At 38.3% G+C, this 27,669-nt stretch overlaps 2 protein-coding genes across 2 annotated transcripts; one reads left to right on the top strand and one right to left on the bottom strand.

The window, feature by feature from the left end:
* The first annotated feature begins 163 nt into the window (after positions 1-163).
* LOC124142534 (transmembrane protein with metallophosphoesterase domain-like) lies at positions 164-8,442 on the top strand. The gene is made up of 5 exons (XM_046511075.2): positions 164-905; positions 1,447-1,557; positions 4,068-4,236; positions 4,845-4,984; positions 5,677-8,442. The coding sequence occupies exons 1-5, from the start codon at positions 170-172 to the stop codon at positions 5,868-5,870; spliced, it is 1,350 nt and encodes a 449-aa protein (XP_046367031.2). The 5' UTR covers positions 164-169; the 3' UTR covers positions 5,871-8,442.
* Positions 8,443-14,503: 6,061 nt separating this feature from the next.
* On the bottom strand, positions 14,504-25,944 carry LOC124142533 (transmembrane protein with metallophosphoesterase domain-like). The gene is made up of 5 exons (XM_046511074.2): positions 25,208-25,944; positions 24,538-24,648; positions 21,966-22,134; positions 20,890-21,029; positions 14,504-19,691 (listed from the first exon to the last, which is right to left on the bottom strand). Exons 1-5 carry the CDS (start codon positions 25,941-25,943, stop codon positions 19,498-19,500), a joined length of 1,350 nt encoding a protein of 449 aa, XP_046367030.2. The 5' UTR covers position 25,944; the 3' UTR covers positions 14,504-19,497.
* Positions 25,945-27,669: the final 1,725 nt, after the last annotated feature.

Below are 27,669 nucleotides of genomic sequence, written 5' to 3'. Positions count from 1 at the left end.
AACATTATCCTACACGTTTGGTAAATAAGACATTAGAGTTTGCTGTTTATATAGACCTAGCTAATTCTTTAGTTTTGCGTTTTAAAACATCTATTATTTGACATGAAAATACCATATAAGAAACATCATACCTATTTTGGTATTTCACAAGCGACACCGTATATACAACATGGCGGTCTCATTGGGAACAAAAGTGGCTGCCGGCGTGACGGTTTTGCTTGCCGTCATATTGAGCGAGTTGTATGTCTTTTCTCTCCATTGGGAAACAAAGGCGAGAATGTTGAAATTGCAGTTCATAATTTTTTTACAAGCATTCTTGATTCTTTTCTCCGGATTTGTGTGGAATAACTTCTCGACTATGTTCGATAAGCCGTCACAGAAGCAAGGGTTAAAACATGTCAAATATTCTGATAATGATCTTCATCAGACAGATGTGACTCAACCTGATCTTAAAAAGTGGACATTATGGAGAATTATTCTTGTGACTTACTTAGTTTTATGTCATGCGAGTTACTTTACGAATTTTTATTTCATTGGTCGAGAACCATATTTTATAGCATACAGTTGTTATGCAGCACTTGGGCTGTTGTTTCAAATAGTCACAGGTTTAGTGTTTGTCAAGGTTATTCTGTTCTGTTTAAGAAGCATTTCAAGTAGTAAGCCCGTCTTTTCAAAACAACGGGAATTACAGCTTGTACTTATTTATGCTATTCTTTTATGGACATATGGTCTCTATAATGCTGCGAGTCCACCAGTTGTAAAAGAAGTCCTTATCCCAGTCAGAGGATTGCCGGAATCTCTTGATGGATTCAGAATTGTGCAGATATCAGACATTCATCTAGGACCGACTGTTGGAAGATGGAGACTTACAAGGATAGTAAATATCATTAATGAGCAAAATGCAGGTAAATATGAAAATGCCATAGTGCGTCTCATTCATTAATCACAACACATGATCACAACCCACTTGGTATTATCTCTGCAATATGGTGAAATAGGAGAAATATGTATCAGAATTATTGTACTCCTGTGTACTGTACGCCTGTGGTCATCGGTAGCAACACAGCCCTTCTTCGGAAGTGTTATCAATGTTATTTTTTATGTGACTCAACAACTGAGTCTAAAGACCATAAATGCATCATTTTGCTGGATACTTATAAACCTTCTGATGCCACAGATGTTGACATGTTAATCAAGTTTATGTAGAGAGAAAAATGGTATTCAACATTTTTCTCCATACATATATAACACAAATACCACTTTTGGTCAGTTCAAAGTTGAGTGAATCAAACAACTTTGTCATGTGTATTCCTGGTACATGTATATTGCATGACTGTAAATGTCATAAATTATTTTCTAATATTTGCAAAATGGTTGACCCTGTATTCAACATGTTCAAGGAGACATTTGAGCTTTTAATGTTGGCATGCTTTCTTATGGTTTCAGATGTTGTTGTGATGACTGGAGATCTTGTCGATGGAAGCGTTGTAAGCCTCAGGGAAGCAGTAGAACCTGTTAAGGATATTCAGTCCAAATTTGGGAAATATTTTATAACAGGTGCAGTTTGTATGTTTGTGACTTTTCTTTATTACAATGTATTTTGTCTATATCAGTTTAGTGTTTTCTTCAAATTCAACTGTTCTCATGCATATGTATTTTACACATGTTTGCATGTGGGGTAGCCTGGAGGTTAAAGTGTTGACTCTTAATTATGTTAATCAAATTAACGACAAAGAAGGGGCATTGGTTGGCACTGTCATCAAAGGTTGCCTGAATTCCTTGTGCAGAGTTAACTTCCTCGGATAGGCAAACCTGGTTTCTAGGTCAACATCATACCCTTGCTTGTGGGTTTCACTAAAGTGGTGGACATCTAAGATCTGCATCACTTCATAATTTCCTTGCACATCAAGCTGCCATAGAACTGAAAATACTTTTCAAAGTGATTAACCAAACTCAGTCAGTCCCTGGTAATGAAGATCTTGGTTTAAATGGCTCTGTGTACAATATGTGAAACATGTAAATTGCTTGAAAAACCTCAGTTACATCAAGGGGTGTCATCCTATGTCATGATGAAAAGTTAAATGTCAATTCTGTATCAATACAAGTTTTTGAATATCCATACTAAATTATTGATTCCCTGCCTCAGACATGACCATATTTTGATACAGAATAACTACTTTTGTCATGTTTGTTGTTAATTGATATATTGATATACATGGAGGAAATCCCATTACAGGTCACGTCAAAAGTACCTTTCGCGAACTATGACAGACGAACGTTGGTACTACTTAATTTTGTTTATCCGACATACTTGTTAATCCGGCATAATCATATGCAAGCAGCCATGTCGGATTAACTGGACTTGACTGTATTATGTTAACATTAATATCGATATATCGATACTAAATTTTCCAACCAATGACACCGCTAATAGAACCACACTAAAATAATGATAACCTCATAATGCTCAGAATCCTGTGAAGATTCCGAGTTAGAATTGGTCCCCAGCTACCTCAGCATTCTCAGGATAGTGTTTGTGGTCTAGTGGAGAGCATCTGCCCAGGGAGAGGAATTAAATGTTGTTACCCTGTCTGGCACTCAGCATTTAATATAAATAAGGAGATAAAACAAGGACTGGCTGGCTTGGAGTCAGTGCTAAAGTACTCATGGAAATGAAAAAAAATCGTTTTGCTGGATTTAATAATCGACACAAAACATTACGTAGATGTAAATACGAAATAACAAAACAACTGGAAAAGTACTAGTCTGGACTTGCTACTTTTATCTCAGTGCCCAATACAAAATGTACTTTACAGGAGGTAATTTGTAGGCACTTTCAACATTCAAAAATAAAACTAAGTCCAAATTGACATGGCAGAAACAGGCTATAGGCATTATGCAAATTAGCCTGGATTTTTTTTTATCAAAACAACAATAAAAATAATAGCTATGTTTATGTACATAATAATAATGACATGTAAGTTGTTGTTTGAGAAGGGAATATGTTACTTTTACGTTCTGATATTTTGACGATGATTCACTATCCCACAATGCCACTCACAAATCACTAACCACTGACAAATCACATGCATGTGGGTTTCAAGCACCTGTTTTCACCTGTCATCAAGGTGTCATAGGTCATGGACATTCACCTTGATCTACTAACACCTGGTTATGCTCAGTTTCACAATAGTCTGTTTTGTTCATATTTTTACACACTTTTACGTGTAAAAAGACCTAAAAACCTTTGATACGCTGTATTTGTGCCAAGGCCCAATTAGTACTAATTGAGTTGTTTGAATATTTATATATTTTGTATATTAACAGTTGTTTTTTTCATTTCCGTGAGTACTACAGTAACAATCATGGAGTAGATTGAGTGTTGGAATCAAGTCAGAGTTTCTTGCATCCTATTTATTGTTCCGAATTTTATTAGGGAAATAAATGTGCTTTGAGAGTTCCCAGTTGAAAATACTACAGCATAAAACTTCAAGCACCACGTCTTAGCATGCTTGGTCTTAATTTCAGGCACTAATACAGTCTGTGCCAAATACTTGTGTGTCTGCTAGCCCAAACATGTACTTTGTATTATCAGTTTATTTTTGGCTTAGTACATGGACTAGGATAAACCAATTTTTCAAGACCAGGATGTTTTTGTTACTAGACTTGGGCTTTGGAGTAGTGACTGCTACATAAACACTGAGAATAATCAAAGTAATAATTTAAATTATCATGCATTAAACTTATCCCATTGTATCAGCATGGTCATTTCACCAGGAACCACGTCATCATCTGAAAATGTGACGAGTCTTTGAGTTTAACCAATTGTCCGAAAACCCGAATCTCATAAAATTCTGTTTGGTCTAGTGAGCCCAGCTAGTAATCATGGTAATAGTCTAGTAATAACATCAAAATCTACAGAAAATGATGCTTATAGCCAGGTTCAGCAAGTAGATTTAAAAATGGTTGGCACCAACTATAAAAAGTTATGAATGCAACAATACATATTTGGAAACTCTGTTTGTTTGCTTGTTTGTTTGTTTCACAATGTGTTTTGGGGGTTTCAGGCAATCATGAGTACTACACAGGCGATGTAGACAACTGGTTCTCTCACCTCCGTGGTCTCGGTTTTATTGTGTTACACAATAGCAATGTCAGACTTCCCAGTGAGAAACTACCCACCAAACAACAAATATGCCTTGCTGGAACAGATGATATTGAGGCTTTAAGGATTGGGTAAGAGACAAATGGGAATGTTCTCATGCTAGTCAAAAGACAGGGAACTATGAGTACCTGCTCAGAGGCTGATACCCAACACCACAGCTGCAGCAAATGTCGACTACAATTCGCAGGTTGGAATTAGAAAATTATTAGTTATACATTGTTGAATGCAATGTTGAAATACCTCTGAATTGAACAAACTAAGAAACAAATCCTATGTTTGAACAACATGAAAATGTGTTTTCCAATGTGCCAGCCAAGAGCACTTAGTTTGGAATTCTAGATAAGTCCATGTAAGAACAGGATAACATGTGGAGGTTATTTGACCAAGCCGATTGTGTGTCATTGTGCCTTATAGCATGGATGGTTGCTCATGCTATCGACCACTTGTTTGGCTAGCCATGACCAATTAGTTTAAGGCCACAGTGATATGGGTGGAATACTGTCGACCACACACAAACCAGTTTACTCATTTACCTATGTGAAACATGAAAAAGTTTCTGTGGATGTCAGGCACTATCAGTAAACATACAATGTAAGAACTACTGCCAATGTCAAAAGATAGGTGAAATAACACATGTGGGTATTGTGAAAGCTTGCAGATCTATTATGTTAATATTCAGGTACGGCAATCACGGGATGAGGCTGGATGATGCTCTGGGGTCATGTGATCAAAGTCAGCCAGTAATTCTTCTTGCCCATCAGCTGAAGGCGGCCAAGACCGCCCTGGACTCTGAATACAGAGTTGACGTCGTCCTCTCAGGTAGCCATTATTCAAAGCAGCAAGGAGCTGATCTTTCCATTTCCTGGGGTGGAGTGGGCTTTTGTTTTAAATGTCTAAAGTCTCCATGATGTTTTTAGTTAAGATGGGAAATATCAGAAAGTGTCAGTGTGGTACAGGTATTGTCTCTCAAATTGTTTTGAAAGTTTTGATTTGCCAGTCAGTTGCTGAATTTCCATCCACAACCACAGATAATTCCATTCTACTTAATGATTAAGTTACCTATATAATATGACTAAAGGGAACAAGGAAAGGTTCTACCTACCGGTATGTGTTTTATCTACTTCAACATTTCCACTCATAAATGAAGACAAACAAAGATGGACACTGTCAGTAGTCAGCAAAGCATCCTTTTCTCTCCAGATTTCTGCTTGATTGGATTCAACTCTATACAAATTAAGTATGATCGCCCTCTTTGTTATCATGAGCATCAAAGTAAGAACCCATCATACTTGTGATGGAATGATAAATGTGTGAACCAGTAACACTTGTGGATGGGGCTGTTTTAATCCCCGGCGACGCCATGTTGGATGCTGTTCCATGAGAGTGAGTACACTCCTTTCGTTCAAGAGAGACTCATATTGCCTCACTGTACGCTCGCACAATCGTGCACCTTCCTGAACACGCCTCACTAATGTATTCCTTCATACTTGGCACTTTCTTATCTATTACAGGTCACACTCATGGAGGACAGATCTTCCCGGTGATGATTGGGAGCTATTTTTTACACCCCTTCTTTTACGGACTGTATCGCTATGGGGAGTCCAGTCATGTGTATGTGTCGATGGGTACTCAGTATTTTGGTATCCCTGTCAGGATCGGAACAACAATGGAAGTCACAAGGATAATACTCACTCAGGCTCCATGACAAGTTATACATATATATGTATGGTTATATCTTTTCAGTTGATATAAGGGGCGGTCGGGTAGCCTAGTGATTAAAGCGTTCACTCGTCACACCGAAGACCCGGGTTCGATTCCCGACATGGGTACAATGTGTGAAGCCCATTTCTGGTGTCCCCCGCCGTGATATTGCTGGAATATTGCTAAAAGTGGTATAAAACCATACTCACTCACTCAGTTGATATAACATGAATAAAATATGGAGAATTGTGCACTTAGGAAAGTGGAATTACAAATATGTGTTTTTATGTTGTTACACTTAAAACATTGTTAAAGATGGCACCTGTAACCAATCTGTAGAGCCATGTCAGATTCTATATCATAAGTTGCAGCAATATCACTCGGGCTACATGGGGTTTTATAGGTTTTATACCACGAGCCAAGGTATATGTGGCGGGGTATACAAGATTTATTCCCCCGCTGCGAAATGTATTACCCTCCAAGTATTTTATCAAGATCATGAGGACCAATCAGATCTCATCATTCTGACATGGAGGTATGATAAATGTAATTATTAGGCCATCTATGTTATCATGTGTGTTTCTCAGTCAATGCTCAGGTTGAGAGGGTGCAGTTGTTTGGAAGAAAATGAATAAATAAACAGCCTTTGGTTGAGCCGGTAGAAAATACAACTGATAAGTTGTCTGCTTTTGAATATATGTAAATAATATGCTCCTCTATTATATGATATTATGATATTCAAAATACAACAGTTGCTGTATTGGCATTGAGAGGTTTTAAGGAGGAAGTGTTTAAGAGCTCTGAAAACAGGGAAAAGAAAAATAGTCACAGTTACTTCCCTTCTTTAAATGTCCTCACAATAAAACACAGCAGCCAATGAGCAGATATGAGAAGGGTAATTTAGGACTGGTGGATGTGAGAAACACAACTAAACTCAGATGGCCTTATTTTGTTCTGATATAACTACATACACATTATACCATAGGTAAATGATGTTTTGTTGAAGATTATTATGCACCACAGCTCATATTGTCCACATATTAACATTGAAATCAACTGAGCATAATGCCTTGATACAAGTACAGACAAGTAGATGCAGAAATGTGTGGTACAGACTCTTTTTGGACCACTGTAGTACTGTCGGTACATTTTACCAGTAGAGATTTGACATAATGTCATTTGTACAATTGTGTTACAAATGCCATTACTCCTAACAATATGGATGATATGACACCTCACATGACATTACACATGCCATTATATTCCACCATTGTTTATACATTGAAGATGACATTAAAATGATTAAATTGTTACAATACTTAAGGCATTATATTAGCCAGGTAATATCACATTGCTTTTCTTGTCATATTGCATTTTGTGACTTTGACATTAAATGTAACTTGCCATTGCACTACAAACTATGTCGCCCATGGGGATATATTTAATATGACAATTGACACATAACATTGGTTTCTGGGTTTGTCAGCACCATACCCGTGCTCATGGGTTTCACCAAAGTGGTAAACGTCTGAGACCTGCATCACTTCGGGCTTTCCTCCCACATTAAGCTGACACGCCATGATAAAACTGGAATAATGTTAAAAGCGGCGTTAAACCCAACTCACCCCACTCACCCATACTACATTGATTATATTGTCAGATTATACCAATCTCATTCAAACCTTTACCTCTGATATGATACCTCTCTGCATAAAGATCTCTGACAACAGCTCCATAGAGAACACATCAGGTAAACCCTGAGCCAAGTTTGACAGCCCAATCCCAAAGGTGTGTGAGCTCTTGAGCCATTCACATTTTTAGGCTACATCCCTTCATTTCATTAAAATGATCAGGGTACATCCCTTCGGAAAATATTTTTTTATGACAAAAGAAAATCCACACTGGACACAGATATTCCTTCAATGGTACTTCCTTGTGGCTGTAGATGTTGTGGCTTACAGAAACAATAAGGTTAATGTATCCACACTATAATACTATATAACACTATATACTTTTGGAACTGGTTGTTTCAGTTCATTTTAAAAATAAAGAAGTCAGATATGCTGCTCATTTGTACTGAGAATTGAGAACTCTCAGTACTGACGGACTAGAAAGTTCACCTGATGTAACCTCTTTTGGATGGGTTGTCAGATCTTCACACAAATAAGTATTGTATCAGAGTTACAGATGTGATTTGAATGAGATAATGTATCTGAGGCAGGTCTCGATTCTGTGGTGGGTTGTCTCAATCATTGAATATTCAGAGATCCATTGTAATAAGGCATCAGATATACAGCAATGTAATTTGGATTGGATGTCCTGCCCGCAGAGGCACCATCCAGCCAAATCTCACTATGAACAAAGATAGAATTTCCAGTGTTTGATCTCACACAACATATCATATCTGTGATCTATTTCGTTTGAATATTCATTCCATTTTAAAATTATTTTTATACTATATTATCATGAAGATTTGTTTATTTGCTGAGAATGTTTGTAATTCACATTCAGCTCCAAGTTTTTAGAAATTGTTGAAAACAGTTGCATTGTTGCACATAAAATATTGTATAATTGTTTAATGTGTTTCAGCAACCCTTATTAATATTCTTTGCGCCATGCTAGATGAACATGTTGAAGGAGATACCATCAGGGTTCAAGGTTAGAATTGGTCCAGGCAACATCAGCTGGTTGTAAGAAGAGACTCAATGGATCAGTGGTCAGACACGTTACTTGGATGATTGCAATTCATCGTACCCGACAGCATGGTATCGGGCACTGGATTGTCTGGTCCTGACTCGATTATGGACAGATTGCCGTCATTTTGCTGCAATATTGTTCCGTGCGGCGTTAAACAACAAACAAACCAGCAAGTTTCATCTGGAAATATTAAACAGTTTTAGAGTTCTGTTCCGGAAACGAGCACTTCCCTCATTTTCAGTGATTATAAAGTCCAACTTGTCATGAAAACATAAATGGGGGGATAATAAATACACCAGATAATGACCTTACTCAAAAATACATTTAGAAAAAGACACGTGCGGTTGTCACGTTAGTTTAAGTGTACAAAAATCCAAGGTAATGCACACCTAGTCCAGTCATTGCTAACAGTCTGTCTGTTCTCCCCGATTTTACAACCTAATTAACCTAATTTTTACAAACATCCCTGACCTAAATACTAGTATATCGGGGAAATGCATAGTCAGAATAGAGTAGTTATAAACGTTGGTATCAATACCAACACCATGGTATGGTACATCTGGCCGACACCCTGTTACAACAGGGGCATCCTCGACAACAGCAGCCACAATTCATGGACCAGGCCGCGCTGAATTTTATTACCAGAGGCAGGCCTCGGAGACGGCCTGTCAAAGGTGGTGTTTCCACGCAATATCTTCAACAGCGACGTCAGTGGTGTCAAGCACGCCAATAATGACCTTACCAACAATGGAGAGAGTGTGGTCAAGCCACTATAGAAGAGCCAGTAACTACCGGCGTAACCATGTCAATAGTTGTCGGTGGCAGCGTAATGATGTGCTCTGAAAACATCCCGCAGTGATATGGCAAACCTGGTGCAAGGAAACGTAACAGCCCTCCAGCCGTTATTTATCTATGGAATACTAGATTTGAATATTGCTAATAACAAACAAAAACTATCATGTGGTGAATTTGAGTAATTTGATTTGATTTCCCACGAGCAACCAGCCAAATGAGCAGCAGTTCAATAAACACCCAGAACAACCAGCGTAGGTGACATCAGTCTCAAATGACTGTTCACACAACCAGTGTTGAGTTAAGAGAATCATCACTTGAAGAGTGGCACGTTTCATGAAATGTACTGTTGGCATACAAGTGAAGTAATTGTATCTACTTGTGTAATAGTTTCGGGTTTCAAAGCCCTGATGTGACACTGGGCCGGAAAGGCCAACAGGTTTTTGAACCGATCCTCCAGGATAGTATACACTACTGAATGACAGGGTCAAAGGTAAGAGACCAGTGTCACAAGTTCACAACTGTCGCCACATAAAGAAATACCTTTATCGTTAAAGTAACTTTAGTGTCCAGATCAGAGGCCTGGGGATTTGGCCAGTTGTCTATAATGCGATGTTGCAGTCTTCTAGTCATTATAAGCTCTGAAGAAGGAACTCAGTAGTGAAAACAAATATTGTGTTTTCAGTATGGAAACATTTATTAAGGTGTTGAGAATCGAAAGTTGCCTGAAAAGGGATTGAAAACGGTGCAGTAATAGTCAGAATAGGATACTGCGAATACAGATTGCTGTCAATTATACCAAAAGGCAGCCAGAGTATTTACCAAAAATGAAAGATGAGCCGAGCTGCTGTCTAAAAATATGGTTAAAAGCTTAAATAGTGAATCTCTCTATAACACGCACACAATGGTGCACACATTCAGAAACAAAGACCTCAAATATAAGGCTCATTCTTGAATGCACATGATTACGCACAAACCTATCTCGACCGGCTCTAAGTTAAGTATACACTGGCACGCCCCACATTCATGCATTCAATCACTTACATACGCTCACTCACTTGGACATGAAAAAAGGATAGGGAGACTTGGAGGAGATATTCCTTAAGAACGTGGCGGCTCTCGTCAGCGCCTTTCTGGAGGAATTAATCTCCCTGTCCTCCACAAAGCTGGTCACTGTCATCGTCATCACTTGGGGCAGGGTAGTGGTTGACGTAGGTGATGGTGTCTGGGGCGATGGGCGTCACGCCGTAGACAGAGCAGGCCCAGGGGGAGTGAAGTCACTCGCGGGGTCAGGAGAACGGTTAGGGGACATCTTCGGGACGCTACACATCGATCGGGAACATGAGGTCAAGTGAGACAAGAAGTACAAAATTCAGTTAAATGTTCGACGACGGCTTCGTCGACAGACCCCGTTTACTGTTGTTCCCTTTCCCTGATACGTTAATCACCAACATATTTTTATATACAGGCCTTTTGGCACCAAAGTATACAGCGAAATCAACCGAACAATTAGATACAGTATATGAAACAGACAGGAAAAACCAACTGCTGAAGATCTGGCAGAGTTGGTCATTTCTGATCTATTTGTATGGCATGCATGGATGCACAACAACAGGATACAGTTAACGGAAAATGGCCTGAACAACTTCTCACATTATCCAACGTGTGTACTACATCGTCCGACACTTTATCACACGATTTGAAGAGCTCTTAAACCTGCAGTGGTCGTAAAGTGTACATGTAAACAACCTGTAACGTCTTTGTTAAATGAATCAATGAATCAATGAATCCCTGTGAGATTTGCGAAGCGAACTGTTATTTGCAAAGTGGTGTAAAAAGATTGTGTATTTTTTAGGCAAGAATGTTACAGTAGGACATTTAATCTCTTTGGTTGTCACCTTTGTTTTTGTCATTTGGTCCTGACAAATAATACTGGAATAATGTGCTGAATATATTCAAAATAAAATTAATTATAAAATATAGTAAAGTAAACAACACTGATGCTGAGGTGCTGTGTGTTGAAGCACCTTTCGAACACGAACGTAAAACCTCAATCTGAACGACGACATATGGAACCTTTTAAGTTCAGTGGCGTTTCAGAGGCATCCTAAATAGTAATGATTTTGTTTGTTTACTTGTGTAATATTCAAGCTGCATAACGGCGGTCTATAAATAATCGAGCCTGGGCCAGCCAATCCAGTGATTAACATCATGAACATGTTCTCCCGACTCCATGAGTCTTCACGCCGTTCTGGGCCTGCTCTGTCTACGGGTGAGGTGAAATTGGGGTTTAACGTCGCGTCCAAGATTATTGCACTTATATAGCGACGTGCATGCACGTGTGTGTGTGTGGCTGCTTGTACTAGTCCGGACTGATGCCGAATTATAGTGCTAGCTCACTGAGATACCATGCCGCAGTTTAACATGAATACCCCACTCAGACACAGTATGCTGACTCCGAGACGACCAGTCCTTGTTTTAGCCCCTTAATGCCGAGCGCCAGACAGGGTAACAACAAGTACCATCATTTAACGTCTTTTGGTATGGGGGCGGTCGGGTAGCCTAGTGGTTAAAGCGTTCGCTCGTCACGCCGAAGACCCGGGTTCGATTCCCGACATGGGTACAATGTGTGAAGCCCATTTATGGTGTTCCCCGTCGTGATATCGCTGGAATATTGCTAAAAACGGCGTAAAACCATACTCACTCACTCACTCACTTTTGGTATGACGCGGTCGGGGATCGAACCCCGGACCTTCCGCTCTACCACTAGACCACGGAGGCAGTCTCTCTGTCTACGGCGTGTTCCTCCCCGCCCCTGACACCATCACCTACGTCAACCACTACCCTGCCCAAAGTGACGACGATTACAGTGACTACTGGGTGTACGAGGACGACGATGACTACAGCCTCGGGTAGGACAGAGAAATTAATTCCTTTAGACAGGCGCTGACGAGAGCCGCCACGTTCTTAAGGAATATCTTCTCTTAGACTCCTTATCCTTTTTTAAGTCCGAGTGTGTGAGCGTGTGTAAGTGATTGGATGGTGAATGTTGGGGCGCGCGAGTGTATACTTGACTTTGAGCAGGTCGAGGTTTGTGCGTAAGCATGTGTATTCAAGAATGAGTCTTTTATTTGAGGTCTATGTTCCTGAATGTGTGAACCATTGTGTGCGTGTATCTGTTAGCTTGTTCTGGGTGTTTATTTAACTGCTGCTCATTTGCCTCTTGGTCGGCGGAAATCCATCTTCCCGAGGCAAGAGAGTTAACTGACTTTAACAGTCTAGTTTCCACCCTTGCCGAACTCGTCTGGAATTCCTGGGCTCGATCGTAGCGCCACCAGTGGCTATTACGAGTTATGCCCCTTCTATGCCTCTCCTATGGACCAATCAGATTCCACCTCTCATATCACTTGCATTTGCTTAAAACAAAATGGCTGCGTCCAGTCAAGACAATCTGATCGATAATCACGATCTATATTGTGATAAAACGAGTATTACATCGCGAAGTGCATAAAATAAAGTGAGCACCTTGATAAAAAAAACATGAAAATAATTAGAAAATATCTGTTGAAAACGAGTTGGCGGTTGCAAATCCTGCAATCGATCGAAATCTGCATGACAGTTTACGAACCGGATTTCGATTTCGTTGCGCGAATTTGATTTGATTATGTATAGACTCGTTTGTCCAGCCAAAATGTAACTCAATAACATCAGCCTAGTTCGGCAAGGGTGGAAACTGCACTTTTATAGTCAGTTAACTCACTTGCCTCGGGAAGATGGAGAAAATCAAATCAAATTACTCAAATTCACCACATGTGATAGTTTTTGTTGTTGTTAGCAATATTCAAATCTGGTATTCCATTGATGAATAACGATTGGAGGGCTGTTACGTTTCCTTGCACCAGATTTGCCATACCACTGTGGGATGTTTTCAAAGCATCATTACGCTGCCACCGACAAATATGGACATGGTAACGTCGGTACTTATTGGCACTTCTATAGTCGCTGAACCATACTAGCTCAATTGCTGGTTAAGTCATTATTGGCGTGCTTGACACCAGTGACATCACCGTTGAAGACATTGCATCGAAACACCACCTATGACAGGCCGTCTCCGAGGCCTGCCTCTGGAAAGAAATTCAACGCGGCCTGGTCCATGAATTGTGGCTGCTGTTGTCGAGGATGCCCCAGTTGTAACACGGAGTTTGGCCAGATTTACCCTACCATGGTGTTGGTATTGATACCAATGTCTATAACTAGCCTATTCTGACTATGCATTTCCCGATATATTCAGGTCAGGGAAGTTTGTAAAAATTAGGTTAATTAGGTTGTAAAATTGGGGAGAAAAGATACATATAGTTAAATATAACCGTCTAAAATTCTAACACCGACAATATTGTATATATAGCCTGTTGTTGAGGCAGTGTTTCATGGCAGGCGTGTTGTTGAGTGTAGGTAAATATCATAACTACAGTATCTTAACAACTGCTATTTATATGAAGGATATAGAGAAAGAATGCTCCAAATTCCATTGATCACAAAACAATCATAGGTCATTTTGTTAAAACAACGATCAATCTTGAAATTATAACCAGTTCTCAGCACTAAATATTTATAAATTTTGACCTGATTTATTTCTACGGCTAGGTTTCCATTGGATTAGATAACGGTTCATTTCTATTTATGGTCAAGGTCAATCAAAACTGGGATGTTTACTATCAAATACATAAATAGCAAGTGATTCCGTGGCATTTGAATGGCTATCCAAGCATCGTTTTGTTTGTTTGTTCCCTTCACAGCCTTGAAGGGAAGGTGAAAGGGGGTTGATCCGGGAAAAGTGATCTCATTCATGTTAACTGTCAAAAAGAATAAATCAAAATTCATCATTGAGGTGGTGTAAAATTGCATTGAAATCAATCATAATATGCCAGACAAAAATCTCTAACAATGAGCAAAACAAGATTACACAAGTGTTAACAAACCATTCATACGGATACATCATATACTAAAATATATTTCATATCAACATGATCAATGTATAAGGAGACTATGCAACAGTAACATTCACAACCATGAAGCTGTAGCTAACCTGCATTGTTCTTTTTTTAGCTTAAAACCAAAATAAAGTATTGATATACACCTGGAAAACAGTTAAGCTGCACACATTTATTTTCATTCACTAGGAACCTTATCTACATTTGAAATTGACATCATTTGATAAATGTTGGAAGATTACATAAATACAGGTGGACATTTGGTACAAGACCATTGCCTGTTCATTCTGAGGGCCACAAGTAATTAGTCATTCCATATCATGCAAAATGTGAGTGAGTACGGTTTGACCCCAATTTTAGATCATCTGTTCCTGAAAATGACAGAAAATTTAAATTTCCCTTATGTTTTACACAAAAATTAAATTATTTACTGCACATGCTGGAAGCTATGAACAACGACGTGGGGGGCCAAATATTGTCACCTCCCTTCAGAGAAAATAATGGTATGTTTTTAAGTGCTCACTGAATTCAAAATGGTGATTTTGAAATGTAAAAAACAACAGACAAGGGACAACTTGCCACAACATCCAGGGCCTCATTCATCACAGAATCAATGTGTACCTATACTGGTGCATGTGATCCCTCTTGACACATTGATTGAAAAGTCTCTATCAGCAGACATCAGCAGTGAAGGTCATGTCATTGATAAACCACAAAATAAAAAAACCAAACAAGATTAACACAAAGATTGCAAAGGCAGCATGGATAGGCAACAGTCCTAACAAGCCAATTACTTTTGCAATTTCAATAATTTCAAATAATTAAACAATTGGCACCAGAAACAAATGAACACCAGTACCCTAATTTTATTTGAACTTGTTTGGGAAGAACAAGAGATAAAAATGTATAAAACAGTGAAATATCAAGGTCACCAGTTAATACTTTCTCTGCGACTACTAATATCCCGAATAGGAAATTTTTCATGTTCGTAGGTAAATCTCAATCATTTCCTGAAGTTCTTAAATTAATCTTATTTGATTCCCAAACATTCGTTCAGTTCGCGGGAGTTCGTCGAATGGTCGAGAAGGTTTTCGTTTGTCAAAAACTTTCATGGAAGGGTCCCCGGATTGCAATTTTGTGGCTGTATCGTAATCCATTCGTAATTAATTTTTATGTTCCGTAACAGCTTCGTAACAGATTCTTTTGCAGTCTTGGCTATTCTTAACGATTCGTGGCTCCCAAAATGTCTTGTCCTCAACCCGTAAACATCGTAAACGAAAGAATTAAGTAAGAACAACTTTCAGCATATTCGTAACTTAGTCGTAGGTGATTCTTACAATTCGTGCATGATCCCTACATGAATCTTTTAAATCGTACATGTTTCTTAACCCATTCCTGGCATTCTTCATATTTTTCAACCCGAAAGTTTGCATTATTGGCCGAATCATCACAAATTTTGAAAGTTTCCGATTCGGAGTGATTCGGGATATTCGTGGTCGTAGTGAAAGGGGGGGCATGAGTACTTGCCTGTTTCATGAAGATATATGAAACGGTTTAAATATTTTCTTTAGAAATAAAACCCTATTATCATTTGAGCAAACACAAAAACAAATATAACAAAGGACATAATTCTGTACAATATTAATTCTTGATGGCGGTTTTCAAACTTAATAACATATTCATCACTTAGTGACGTAATCTGTAGTGGTTACCGAGGAACTGGCAGGACTGTGCACCATGTTCAAAAGATCGAACAAGAGCCCTAGGCCCAGCACTGTATAGCATGAATGTCTAAAAGATGGCTTTCACTCATTCAACATGTTCTATTCCTTTATGATGTGTACAAGTTATCATCCTTGTATCCATAGCACTTTCAGGAAAACATTGAAGTCAGGCTGACAGAGCCCAGGCCCATACTACTCACTCCACTTGGTGGTGGGGGATAATCAAGTGATTGTCAAGTGAGGTAAGTATTATACACATCGTAACGCGAGGATGGTGAGATACCTGTGTCATACAACATAAATAGACCTGTCAGTTTCAATGAAGAAAAGCAAAGGTATATCCACAAGGCTCTGTACTTTTTTTCTGGAATGTAACATAGATCAAAAAGGTCATACAACAGTAAAAAAGAATAAGCAACAGAAAGTTTCTACCCATCAGACATCCTCACAGCATGTTCATAATATTGCACAGTGGTACATGAACAACTGGCTGTGTAGGTGGCCAATACTACATGTTCATCATGACTGCCAATGCACAATTGGCAACCACAGCAGTTAACATGGAGATCCATGGCTGAATATCACAATACACAGACAATTACAACATGTGTTATTCAGCAAACCACATACGTACTGCATAGCAATGTAATAACGATACATGCAGAAATGGCAGAGCAATTGGGAAAATGGCTATTTAAATAAGTCAAGTTAATGAACACCCAATGTTCGTCATAAGACTGTGGTTAATCTGTCATGGCTGGTGGGTATTGCAATACACAGCCTTCCAGTTAACTTGTTTTGAGTAGTATACATATATTATATTACCTGTTTATGCTCTAATATCAACTTTCAGGGTAAAACGTAATTGTACATTTTAGTCCAAGTAACTTGTAGAAGTAACCTTATTAAATTTTGCATGTCATTGACTATTGACAACTTTTCAAGATAAATCAAATACTATTTCATGTTTGTGTGACTTTACATTTTTAGTAAATCTGATATTACCCGTTTTGGGATCATTTTGCACTCAAATTTCATTCTCAGCCCGCTATGGAATATACAACCCATGCTGCCATATAAGGCACAAGAAGGTTAATGGTCACATTAACATTCTGCTCTACTGGCTTCCCATCCACTGCTGGGTACAGTGTGCAGCAGGACGGAACCCCTTAAAACTCTCAGGAGTCACGCTGCCGAACACGTTCACCATCCAACTACTCTCTGTGATCAACCCTGCTTTACTTCTCTGAATTGTGACCTGTGTGCAGTAAACAGGACCACATTCCACCATAGACATTAAACCTTTCTTCAACATATTCTGTTCCAGATAAGAAGTCAATGCTTGGACAGTAATTTATCAGTAACTTATTACATGTAAGATTTTTTTGTCTCATTCAAAACACTAAACGTTTTTTGTTTTTTTTAAGCCAATTGGCTTATATTATTAAAAAAAGGTTCAGAGTTATGAATGAGAAAAAAAAGATATTAATGCAAAGATATGAAAATATGACAATGAATGTCCCATAGAAAACCCTTAGTTACAAAACACAGGCTAACATCTAGGTATCTCCTTCAACATGTTCATCTAGCATTGTGCAAGGATATTGATAAGTGTTGCTAAAACACATTAAACAATTATACAATATTTTATGTGCAACAATGCAACGGTTTTCCACAATTTCTAAAAACTTGGAGCTGAATGTGAATTACAAATATTCTCAGCAAATAAACAAATCTTCATGATAATATAGTATAAAAATAGATTCAAAATGGAATGAATAATCAAACGAAATGGTTCACAGATATATGTTGTATGAGATCAAACACAGGAAATTCTATCATCAAACATGAAACTTCTTACATGAAAATACTTGTTTGGACATTTCCAAATTTATGCATCAGTCCAATGTTATTCCCTATATTGACTTTCCCGTTCTCGTGTCTTTTTAAAGTGAACAACTGACTTTGCCTTAACATGCCATTGGAGAGGCAGGATATGCTCGTCTTTTCATGAACACCTGGTATCATCACTAGTTGATAGGAATTCACAAACAATGCTCATGATACAGTCGCAATCGTATGCTCAACCCTGATTTTGGGCTTCAAACATTCTCAATCTTAGAGGTTAACTTTCTTGTCAGTCAGTCAGTCAGTCAGTCAGTCAGTGTTGAGAATTCTAAATTCTCAGTACAAATGAGCAGCATATCCGACTTCTTTATCTAAAAAATGAACTGAAACAACCAGTTCCAAAAGTAAATAATAAAGGCTGCACCATTATAGTGTGGATACATTAACCTTGTTTCTATAAGCCACAACATCTACAGCCACAAGGAAGTACCATTGAAGGAATATCTGTGTCCAGTGTGGATTTTCTTTTGTTATGAATAACATTTTCCTAAGGACCAGCCTAAAAATGTGAATGGCTCAAGAGCTCACACATCTTTGGGATTGGGCTGTCAAAATTGGCTCAGGGTTAACCTGATGTGTTCTCTATGGAGCTGTTGTCAGAGATCTTTATGCAGAGAGGTATCATATCAGAGGTAAAGGTTTGAATGAGATTGGTATAATCTGACAATGTAATCAATGTAGTGTGGGTGAGTTGGGGTTTAATGCCGCTTTTAACATTATTCCAGTTATATCATGGCGTGTCAGCTTAATGTGGGAGGAAAGCCTGAAGTGATGCAGGTCTCAGACGTTTACCACTTTGGTGAAACCAATGAGCACGGGTATGGTGCTGACAAACCCAGAAACCAATGTTATGTGTCAATTGTCATATTAAATATATCCTCATGGCCGACATAGTTTGTAGTGCAATGGCAAGTTACATTTAATGTCAAAGTCACAAAATGCAATATGATAAGAAAAGCAATGTGATATTACCTGGCTAATATAATGCCTTAAGTATTGTAACAATTTAATCATTTTAATGTCATCTTCAATATATAAACAATGGTGGAATATAATGGCATGTGTAATGTCATGTGAGGTGTCATATCATCCATATTGTTAGGAGTAATGGCATTTGTAACACAATTGTACAAATGACATTATGTCAAATCTCTACTGGTTGTAAAATGTACGACAGTACTACAGAGAGCCAAAAAGAGTCTGTGCCAAACATTTCTGCATCTACTTGTTCATAATTGTCTCAAAGCATTATACTCAGTTGATTTCAATGTAAATATATGGACTATTATTTTCATCCAAACCGACCACTCCCTCTGAACCTGAGCATTGACTGAGAAACACAAGATGGCCTAATAACTACATAAATAGAATCTGACATGGTTATCTTTAACGATGGTTAAGTGTGCAAACATGAAAACAAATACTTGCAATTCCACTTTCCTAAGTGCACAATTCTCCATAGTTTATTCATGTTATATCAACTGAAAAGATATAACCATTCATATATATGTATAACTTGTCATGGAGCCTGAGTGAGTATTATCCTTGTGACTTCCATTGTTGTTCCGATCCTGACAGGGATACCCCAATACTGAGTACCCATCGACACATACACATGACTGGACTCCCCATAGCGATACAGTCCGTAAAAGAAGGGGTTAAGAAAATAGGCTCCAATAATCACCGGGAAGAACTGTCCTCCATGAGTGTGACCTGTAATAGATAAGAAAGTGCGAAGTACTAACAAATGACTAAGGCGTATATTACTGAGGCGTGTTCAGGAGGGCGGGCGATCATGCGAGCTTACAGTGAGGCAACATGAATCTTTCCTGAACGGAAGGAGTGTTTTCGCTCTCAGCATCTCAGAGTTTATTTTTATATTGAAAATATTTGTTTGTTTGTTGTTTACACAGCACACAGCAATATTCCAGCTATATGATGGCAGTCTGTAAATAATCTGGTCTGGACCAGAACATCCAGCGATTGATATCATGAGCATCGATATATGCATTTGGGATATGATGACATGCATCAAACCAAGTCAGCGAGCCTTACCCCCCCGATCCCATTAGTGGCCTCTTATGACAAGCATAGTTGCCTCTTACGGCAAACATGAGTTGTTGAAGTCCTATTTTCTATCTGGATCTTCACGGGTCAATATATTAAAAAGGCAATGAAGCTTTTGAGTGGTAGATCTAGTCTAACATATTATTCTTTAAAAAATGGTTAAATTCCGGTCAAAGGCAGACATTTGTACAATGTGCGACGCCATCTTTGATTACTACGCAAACCTCCTGGGCTTGATCGCTAGTATACACGTACGATCGTACGGTCAGCCTTGTTCAACCGCACATGCTTGCTTTATATTGCGATCGTCCACCCTCCTTAACACGCCTCTAGTGTCATAAAGTTCAGGGTTCAGTGAAGCAATGTCAGGATAATATAGCAAGAATATGAGTGACAGAGTTACTGTACTCTCACTCATAGTAAATGTGTATAGAGTTGAATCCAATCAAGCAGAAATCAGATAACTGTAGAGAAAAGGATGCTTTGCTGAGTCCTGACAGTGTCCATCTTTGTTTGTCTTCATTTATGAGTGGAAATGTTGAAGTAGATAAAACACATACCGGTAGGTAGAACCTTTCCTTGTTCCCTTTAGTCAAATTATATAGGTAACTTAATCATTAGTAGAATGGAATTATCTGTGGTTGTGGATGGAAATTCAGCAACTGACTGGCAAATCAAAACTTTCAAAACAATTTGAGAGACAATACCTGTACCACACTGACACTTTCTGATATTTCCCATCTTAACTAATAACATCATGGAGACTTTAGACATTCAAAGGAAAAGCCCACTCCACCCCAGGAAATGGAAAGATCAGCTCCTTGCTGCTTTGAATAATGGCTACCTGAGAGGACGACGTCAACTCTGTATTCGGAGTCCAGGGCAGTCTTGGCCGCCTTCGGCTGATGGGCAAGAAGAATTACTGGCTGACTTTGATCACATGACCCCAGAGCATCATCCAGCCTCATCCCGTGATTGCCGTACCTGAATATTAACATAATAGATCTGCAAGCTTTCACAATACCCACATGTGTTATTTCACCTATCTTTTGACATTGGCGGTAGTTCTTACATTGTATTTTAGCAAGACTGGGCTGTTTATTTACTTGTTAGAGACCCATGACTTCCATTTTGTTGTTTTCATTCCTGCTGGCAACAAAACTGGATGAATTGATATCAGAAGTTTGCAACAATGGTTCTTGGAAATGGTGTCATGTCTTGTTTTTTCCAATGTTTACTGACAGTGACTGACATCCACGGTAACTTTTTCATGTTTCACATAGATAAATGAGTAAACTGGTTTGTGTGTGGTTGACAGTATTCCACCCATATCACTGTGGCCTTAAACTAATTGGTCATGGCTAGCCAAACAAGTGGTCGATAGCATGAGCAACCATTCATGCTATAAGGCACGATGACACACAATCAGCTTGGTCAAATAACCTCCACATGTTATCCTGTTCTTACATGGACTTATCTAGAATTCCAAACTAAGTGCTCTTGGCTGGCACATTGGAAAACACATTTTCATGTTGTTCAAACATAGGATTTGTTTCTTAGTTTGTTCAATTCAGAGGTATTTCAACATTGCATTCAACTATGTATAACTTATAAGTTTCAATTCCTATTTGGGAATTGTAGCTGACATTTGCTACAGAGTGAGTGAGTATTGTTTTTATGCCGCCTTTAGCAATATTCCAGCAATATCACGACAGGGGACACCAGAAATGGGCTTGACACATTGTACCCAAGTCGGGAATCGAACCTGGATCTTCGGCGTGACGAGCGAACACTTTAACCACCAGGCCACCCCACAAACCCCATTTGCTGCAGACGTGGTGTTGGGTATTGGTCTCTGAGCAGGTACTCATAGTTCCCTGTCTTTTGACTAGCATGAGAACATTCTTATTTGTCTCTTACCCAATCCTTAAAGCATCGATATCATCTGCTCCAGCAAGGCATATTTGTTGTTTGGTGGGTAGTTTCTCACTGGGAAGTCTGACATTGCTATTGTGTAACACAATAAAACCGAGACCACGGAGGTGAGAGAACCAGTTGTCTACATCGCCTGTATAGTACTCATGATTGCCTGAAACCCAAAAAACACATTATGAAACAAACAAGCAAACAAACAGAGTTTCCAAAAATATATTGTTGCATTCATAACTTTCTACAGTTGGTGCCACCCTCCATTAAGCCTACTAGCCAAACTTGGTTATAAGAATCATTTTCTGTAGATTTTGATATTATTTACAACACGTTGGTGCACGTGCATTGCAGACACACGTGACGTTGCTAATGAATAATTTGCATACTCGTATATATGCAGGGGGTCAGCGTATGGTCCTCGGCAGAAAGTGACAACATGGAGACGATGGCTTGCAGTATATACAAGTTTACTCCATTCAGGTAGATAATGTCAGCACATAGTTATAATGAACTAAAAATAGTGGTCCCTTTGAGTTCGTTATAACCATGGTTTACTGTATAGCCAATGTCACCAGACATGAATTAAGTCATAAATATAAACAACAGTAATTTAGCAGTGACATTGTTAGACATCTTGTTCAGGATGGCAGAGAGTCAATGTACAATACAATGGGGAATTTGGGATTAGCATCTTATAAATCATAAAATGTCAATTAAGTGTTTCAAAGCATATACATATCATGGCTACAGGGTAATTACCCTGTGGAAGTAAATATTCAAGCTGGCTAGAAGATCACTTTCATATCATTGCATAGATATATATGTTTCACCAGGCTTCCAACGATATCATGAACTGATGTTAAGTGATTATGTATTCATTTGCACTGTTGTTTCCTTCATGTCCTTTGGTGTAAAAGTTCGTAAGCTTTGGGTCCATGCTTCACAGAACGGAGGGGGGTTGTCATAGCAACTGATTTGGGACAACCATTGTCTTTAATTCAGACAATGGTTGTCCCAAATCGGTTGCTTTTACATGATTATTAGACTATTACTAGCTGAGCTCACAAGATCAAACAGAATTTTACTAGACTTGGGCTTTGGGACAATAGGCTAACGTCAAAGGCTTCATTTCAGATGATGATATAGTTCCTAGTGACCTGACCATGCTGACACAATGGGATACGTTTAATGCATGATAATTTAAATTATTACTTTGATTATTCTCAGTGTTAGATGTGTTTATGTAGCAGTCACTACTCCAAAGCCCAAGTCTAGTAACAAAAACATCCTGGTCTTGAAAAATTGGTTTATCCTAGTCCATGTACTAAGCCAAAAATACACTGAAAATACAAAGTACAAGTTTGGGCTAGCAGACACACAAGTATTTGGCACAGACTGTATTAGTGCCTGAAATTAAGACCAAGCATGCTAAGACGTGGTGCTTGAAGTTTTCTGCTGTAGTATTTTCAACTGTGAACTCTCAAAGCACATTTATTTCCCTAATAAAATTCAATAAATAGGATACAAGAAACTCTTGACTTGATTCCAACACTCAATCTACTCCATGATGGTTACTAGCATATCATATACTGACTCCGAGCCAGCCAGTCCTTGTTTTATCTCCTTAATGCTGAGTGCCAGACAGGGTAACAACATTTAATTCCTCTCTCTGGGCAGATGCTCTCCACTAGACCACAAACACTATCATGAGAATGCTGAGCATTATGTTTTTTGTTGGTTTGTTGTTTGACGCAGCACTCAGCAATATTCCAGCTGTGTGACAGCAGTCTGTAAGAAAACGAGTCTGGCCCAGACAATCCAATGAGCATTGACCTACAAATTGGTATACGATGACATGCATCGTTCAAGTCAGCGAGCCTGACCAATCAATCCTTTTGTTTTCCTATTACGACCAGCATAGATAGCAGGGGACCAATTCTAACTCAGGATTTTCATGGGATTTTGAGCATTATGAGGTTATAATGAGGTCTGGCATTGAATCATTAATTTAGTATGGATATTCAAAAACTTGTCTCAATACAGTATTGACATTGAACATTCATCGAAACATCATTATATAGGATGGCACCCCTTGATCAAGTTAATGTAACTGAGGTTTTTCAAGCAATTTACATGTTTTACATATTGTACACAGAGCCAATCAAACCAAGATCTTCATTACCAGTGAGTGACTGAGTTTGGTTAATCACTTTGAAAAGTATTTTCAGTTTTATAGCAGCATGGCAGCTTGATGTGCAAGGAAATTATGAAGTGATGCAGATCTTAGATGTCCACCACTTTAGTGAAACCCACAAGCAAGGGTTTGATGCTGACAAACCTAGAAACCAGGTTTGCCTATCCGAGGAAGTTAACTCTGCACAAGGAATTCAGGCAACCTTTGATGACAGTGCCAACCAATGCCCCTTCTTTGTCGTTAATTTGATTAACATAATTAAGAGTCAACACTTTAATCACCAGGCTACCCCAGAAAATGAAGAAAACACTAAGTGATATAGACAAAATACATTGTAATAAAGGAAAGACACAAACATACAAACTGCACCTGTTATAAAATATTTCCCAAATTTGGACTGAATATCCTTAACAGGTTCTACTGCTTCCCTGAGGCTTGCAACGCTTCCATCAACAAGATCTCCAGTCATCACAACAACATCTGAAACCATAAGAAATCATGCCAACATTAAAAGCTCAAATGTCTCCTTGAACATGTTGAATACAGGGTCAAACTTGTTTTCAAATATATGAAAATAATTTTTGACATTTACCGTCATGTAAAATACCAGGAATACACATGACAAAGTTGTTTGATTCACTCAACTTTGAACTGACCAAAAGTAGTATTTGTGTTATATATGCAAGGAGAAAAATGTTGAATACCCTTTTTCTCTCCACATAAACATGATTAACATGTCAACATCTGTGGCATCAGAAGGTTTTTAAGTATCCAGCAAAATGATACATTTACTGTCTTTAGACTCAGTAGCTGAGTTACAAAAAATAACATTGATAACACTTCCGAAGAAGGGCTGTGTTGCTACCGATGACCACAGGCAGAGTACAATAATTCTGTTACATATTTCTCCTATTTCACCATATTGCAAAGATAATACTGAGTGCATGGGTTGTGATCATGTGTTGTGATTAATGAATGAGACACACTATGGCATAAAATGTAATGATGCTTGAAATCATTGTTTCATTTTCATATTTACCTGCATTTTGCTCATTAATGATATTTACTATCCTAGTAAGTCTCCATCTTCCAACAGTTGGTCCTAGATGAATGTCTGATATCTGCACAATTCTGAATCCATCAAGAGATTCCGGCAATCCTCTGACTGGGATAAGGACTTCTTTTACAACTGGTGGACTCGCAGCATTATAGAGACCATAAGTCCATAAAAGAATAGCATAAATAAGTACAAGCTGTAATTCCCGTTGTTTTGAAAAGACGGGCTTACTTCTTGAAATGCTTCTTAAACAGAACAGAATAACCTTGACAAACACTAAACCTGTGACTATTTGAAACAACAGCCCAAGTGCTGCATAACAACTGTATGCTATAAAATATGGTTCTCGGCCAATGAAATAAAAATTCAAAAAGTAACTCGTATGACATAACACTATGTAAGTCAGAAGAACAACCCTCCATATTGTCCACTTTTCCAGATATGGTTGAGTCACATCTGTCTGATGAAGATCATTATCAGAATATTTGACATGTTTTAACCCTTGCTTCTGTGACGGCTTATCGAACATAGTCGAGAAGTTATTCCACACAAATCTGGATAGAAGAATCAAGAATGCTTGTATCAGAATTACAAACTGCAATCTTAACATTCTCGCCTTTGTTTCCCAATGGAGAGACAAGACATACAACTCGCTCAATATGACGGCAAGCAAAACCGTCACGCCGGCAGCCACCTTTGTCCCCCATGAGATAGCCATGTTGTATATACGGTGTCGCTTGTGAAATACCAAAATAGTGCTGTTTCTTATATGGTATTTTCATGTCAAACAATAGTTGTTTTAAACATGCAAAACTAAATTATTAGATAGGTCTATATAAACAACATACTCTAATGTCATATTGACCAAACGTGTAGGATAACGTTGTTGTAAGGGATATCAATTTAAGGGAAATAACACAGTCCAAGTTGTGGCGAATTGCTATAAAATGTATCAATAATCCTACAAACTATGTTCGAGGCCAATCTAACCTGATATAGGCCGGCCATCTGTTTGTTGTTGCAGATCCTAAATTGTGCAAAATAATTTATCTTACCAGTTAGATTAATTCAGGCTTAGATATATAACGATTTGAAATAAACTCGGTATATATGGTCTCTGCTTTTATGTTGTTACCTCTTCTTTAGTGAGTGAAGTTATTTTTATGCTTGATCACATCAACCCTGCACTGGAAATAAACCATTTAATTAATACAGCCAGTCATCCTCGGTTCCAGTGCATTATGATAAGATACCCTGGACAGATTTGCCATCAGTTACATTTGGAAGTGATATGTCACTATGTCCAAGTATTTTAATTGAGCACAGAATGTGTCACTCATGAGTTTGAAATCAACAACCAATAACATTGACTCTTCTGAAAGTGAGTTTAGCAATGATCTACTTTCAAATTAATGCGCTCAATATATTTAACAAAAAAGTCATTTACACTAATTCACAAGACTGATGCACATGAAAGAATTGCTTAGGGAAATGCAAAAAGGTGTACCCCATGATAAAAAGTTAGGACCAATATTACAAATCCGTACCATGCTGTGGTCCAATGTACTTGTTTAATTCAGACTAGAGTAAGGAGGAGGTGCGATCCCATTAGCAAGTTATAATGTCTGGAAATGTTTTTTGTTTGTTTGTTAGTTAGTTATAAGACACTCTACTCTGCAATATTCCAGCTACATGACCGAGGTCGGGAAGTAAATATATAGTATCTGGACCAGACAATCCAGTGATTGATATTGTGAGTGCCATTGGGATATGATCACACACAATCAACTAAGTCTACGAGCCTAACCAACCAATCCATTTGTTTGCTTCTTACGACCAGCATAGGTTGGTCTCCAACGAAAACTTAATATCCTTAAATCTTTCTGTACTAAATGGGGTGTAGAAGTTAACCTTAGTAAGACTGAAATTTTATTTTTCAGAAATGGTGAAAAACTTAGGAGTACTGAGAAATGGAGGTTTGGAGATGTTAATGTTAATGTATCTACCGATTATAATTATCTTGGTTTGTTATTTTCAAATCGGCTGTGTTGGACGACTGGTATCAACTCTCTTGTTCAGGAGGCAAATAAGGCTATGTTCGTTGTTAAGAAATTACAGCATCGTTTGAAGAACATACCCGTACATATACTTTTTAAAATATTTGACATTCAAACTAAGCCTGTATTATTATACACTTCAGAAATATGGGGCTATTCAAAAATTGCAGCAATTGAAAAAAATCAGATTAAATTCTGTAAATTTACTATTGGAATTGGAAGTCATGTTACAAATGTTGCTGCCCTTGGCGAATGTGGTAGATATGGATTATTTATTGATTATCACAAGAGATGTATTAATATTGGTTGAAATTGTTATCTTTACCCAGTTATAGATACCCTAAGCAATGTTATTTAATGCTGAAATCTTTAGATGAAGTTAATCGC

The sequence above is a fragment of the Haliotis rufescens genome, unplaced genomic scaffold, assembly GCF_023055435.1.
Source record: "Haliotis rufescens isolate VD_foot unplaced genomic scaffold, xgHalRufe1.0.p SCAF_17, whole genome shotgun sequence".
Taxonomy (NCBI): domain Eukaryota; kingdom Metazoa; phylum Mollusca; class Gastropoda; order Lepetellida; family Haliotidae; genus Haliotis; species Haliotis rufescens.
This window is presented reverse-complemented; position numbering and strand designations above follow the sequence as displayed.

Bases quoted from the DNA above. Each gene is read 5' to 3' on its own strand.
- LOC124142534 (XM_046511075.2), top strand. From the start codon at position 170: ATGGCGGTCTCATTGGGAACAAAAGTGGCTGCCGGCGTGACGGTTTTG. The intron at 1,558-4,067 runs GTGCAGTTTGTA...TGGGGGTTTCAG, and splicing joins TGGGAAATATTTTATAACAG to GCAATCATGAGTACTACACA. The intron at 4,985-5,676 runs GTAGCCATTATT...TATCTATTACAG, and splicing joins AGTTGACGTCGTCCTCTCAG to GTCACACTCATGGAGGACAG.
- LOC124142533 (XM_046511074.2), bottom strand. From the start codon at position 25,943: ATGGCTATCTCATGGGGGACAAAGGTGGCTGCCGGCGTGACGGTTTTG. The intron at 24,649-25,207 runs GTAAATATGAAA...TTATGGTTTCAG, and splicing joins CATTAATGAGCAAAATGCAG to ATGTTGTTGTGATGACTGGA. The intron at 21,030-21,965 runs GTAAGAGACAAA...GTTAATATTCAG, and splicing joins ATCGATGCTTTAAGGATTGG to GTACGGCAATCACGGGATGA.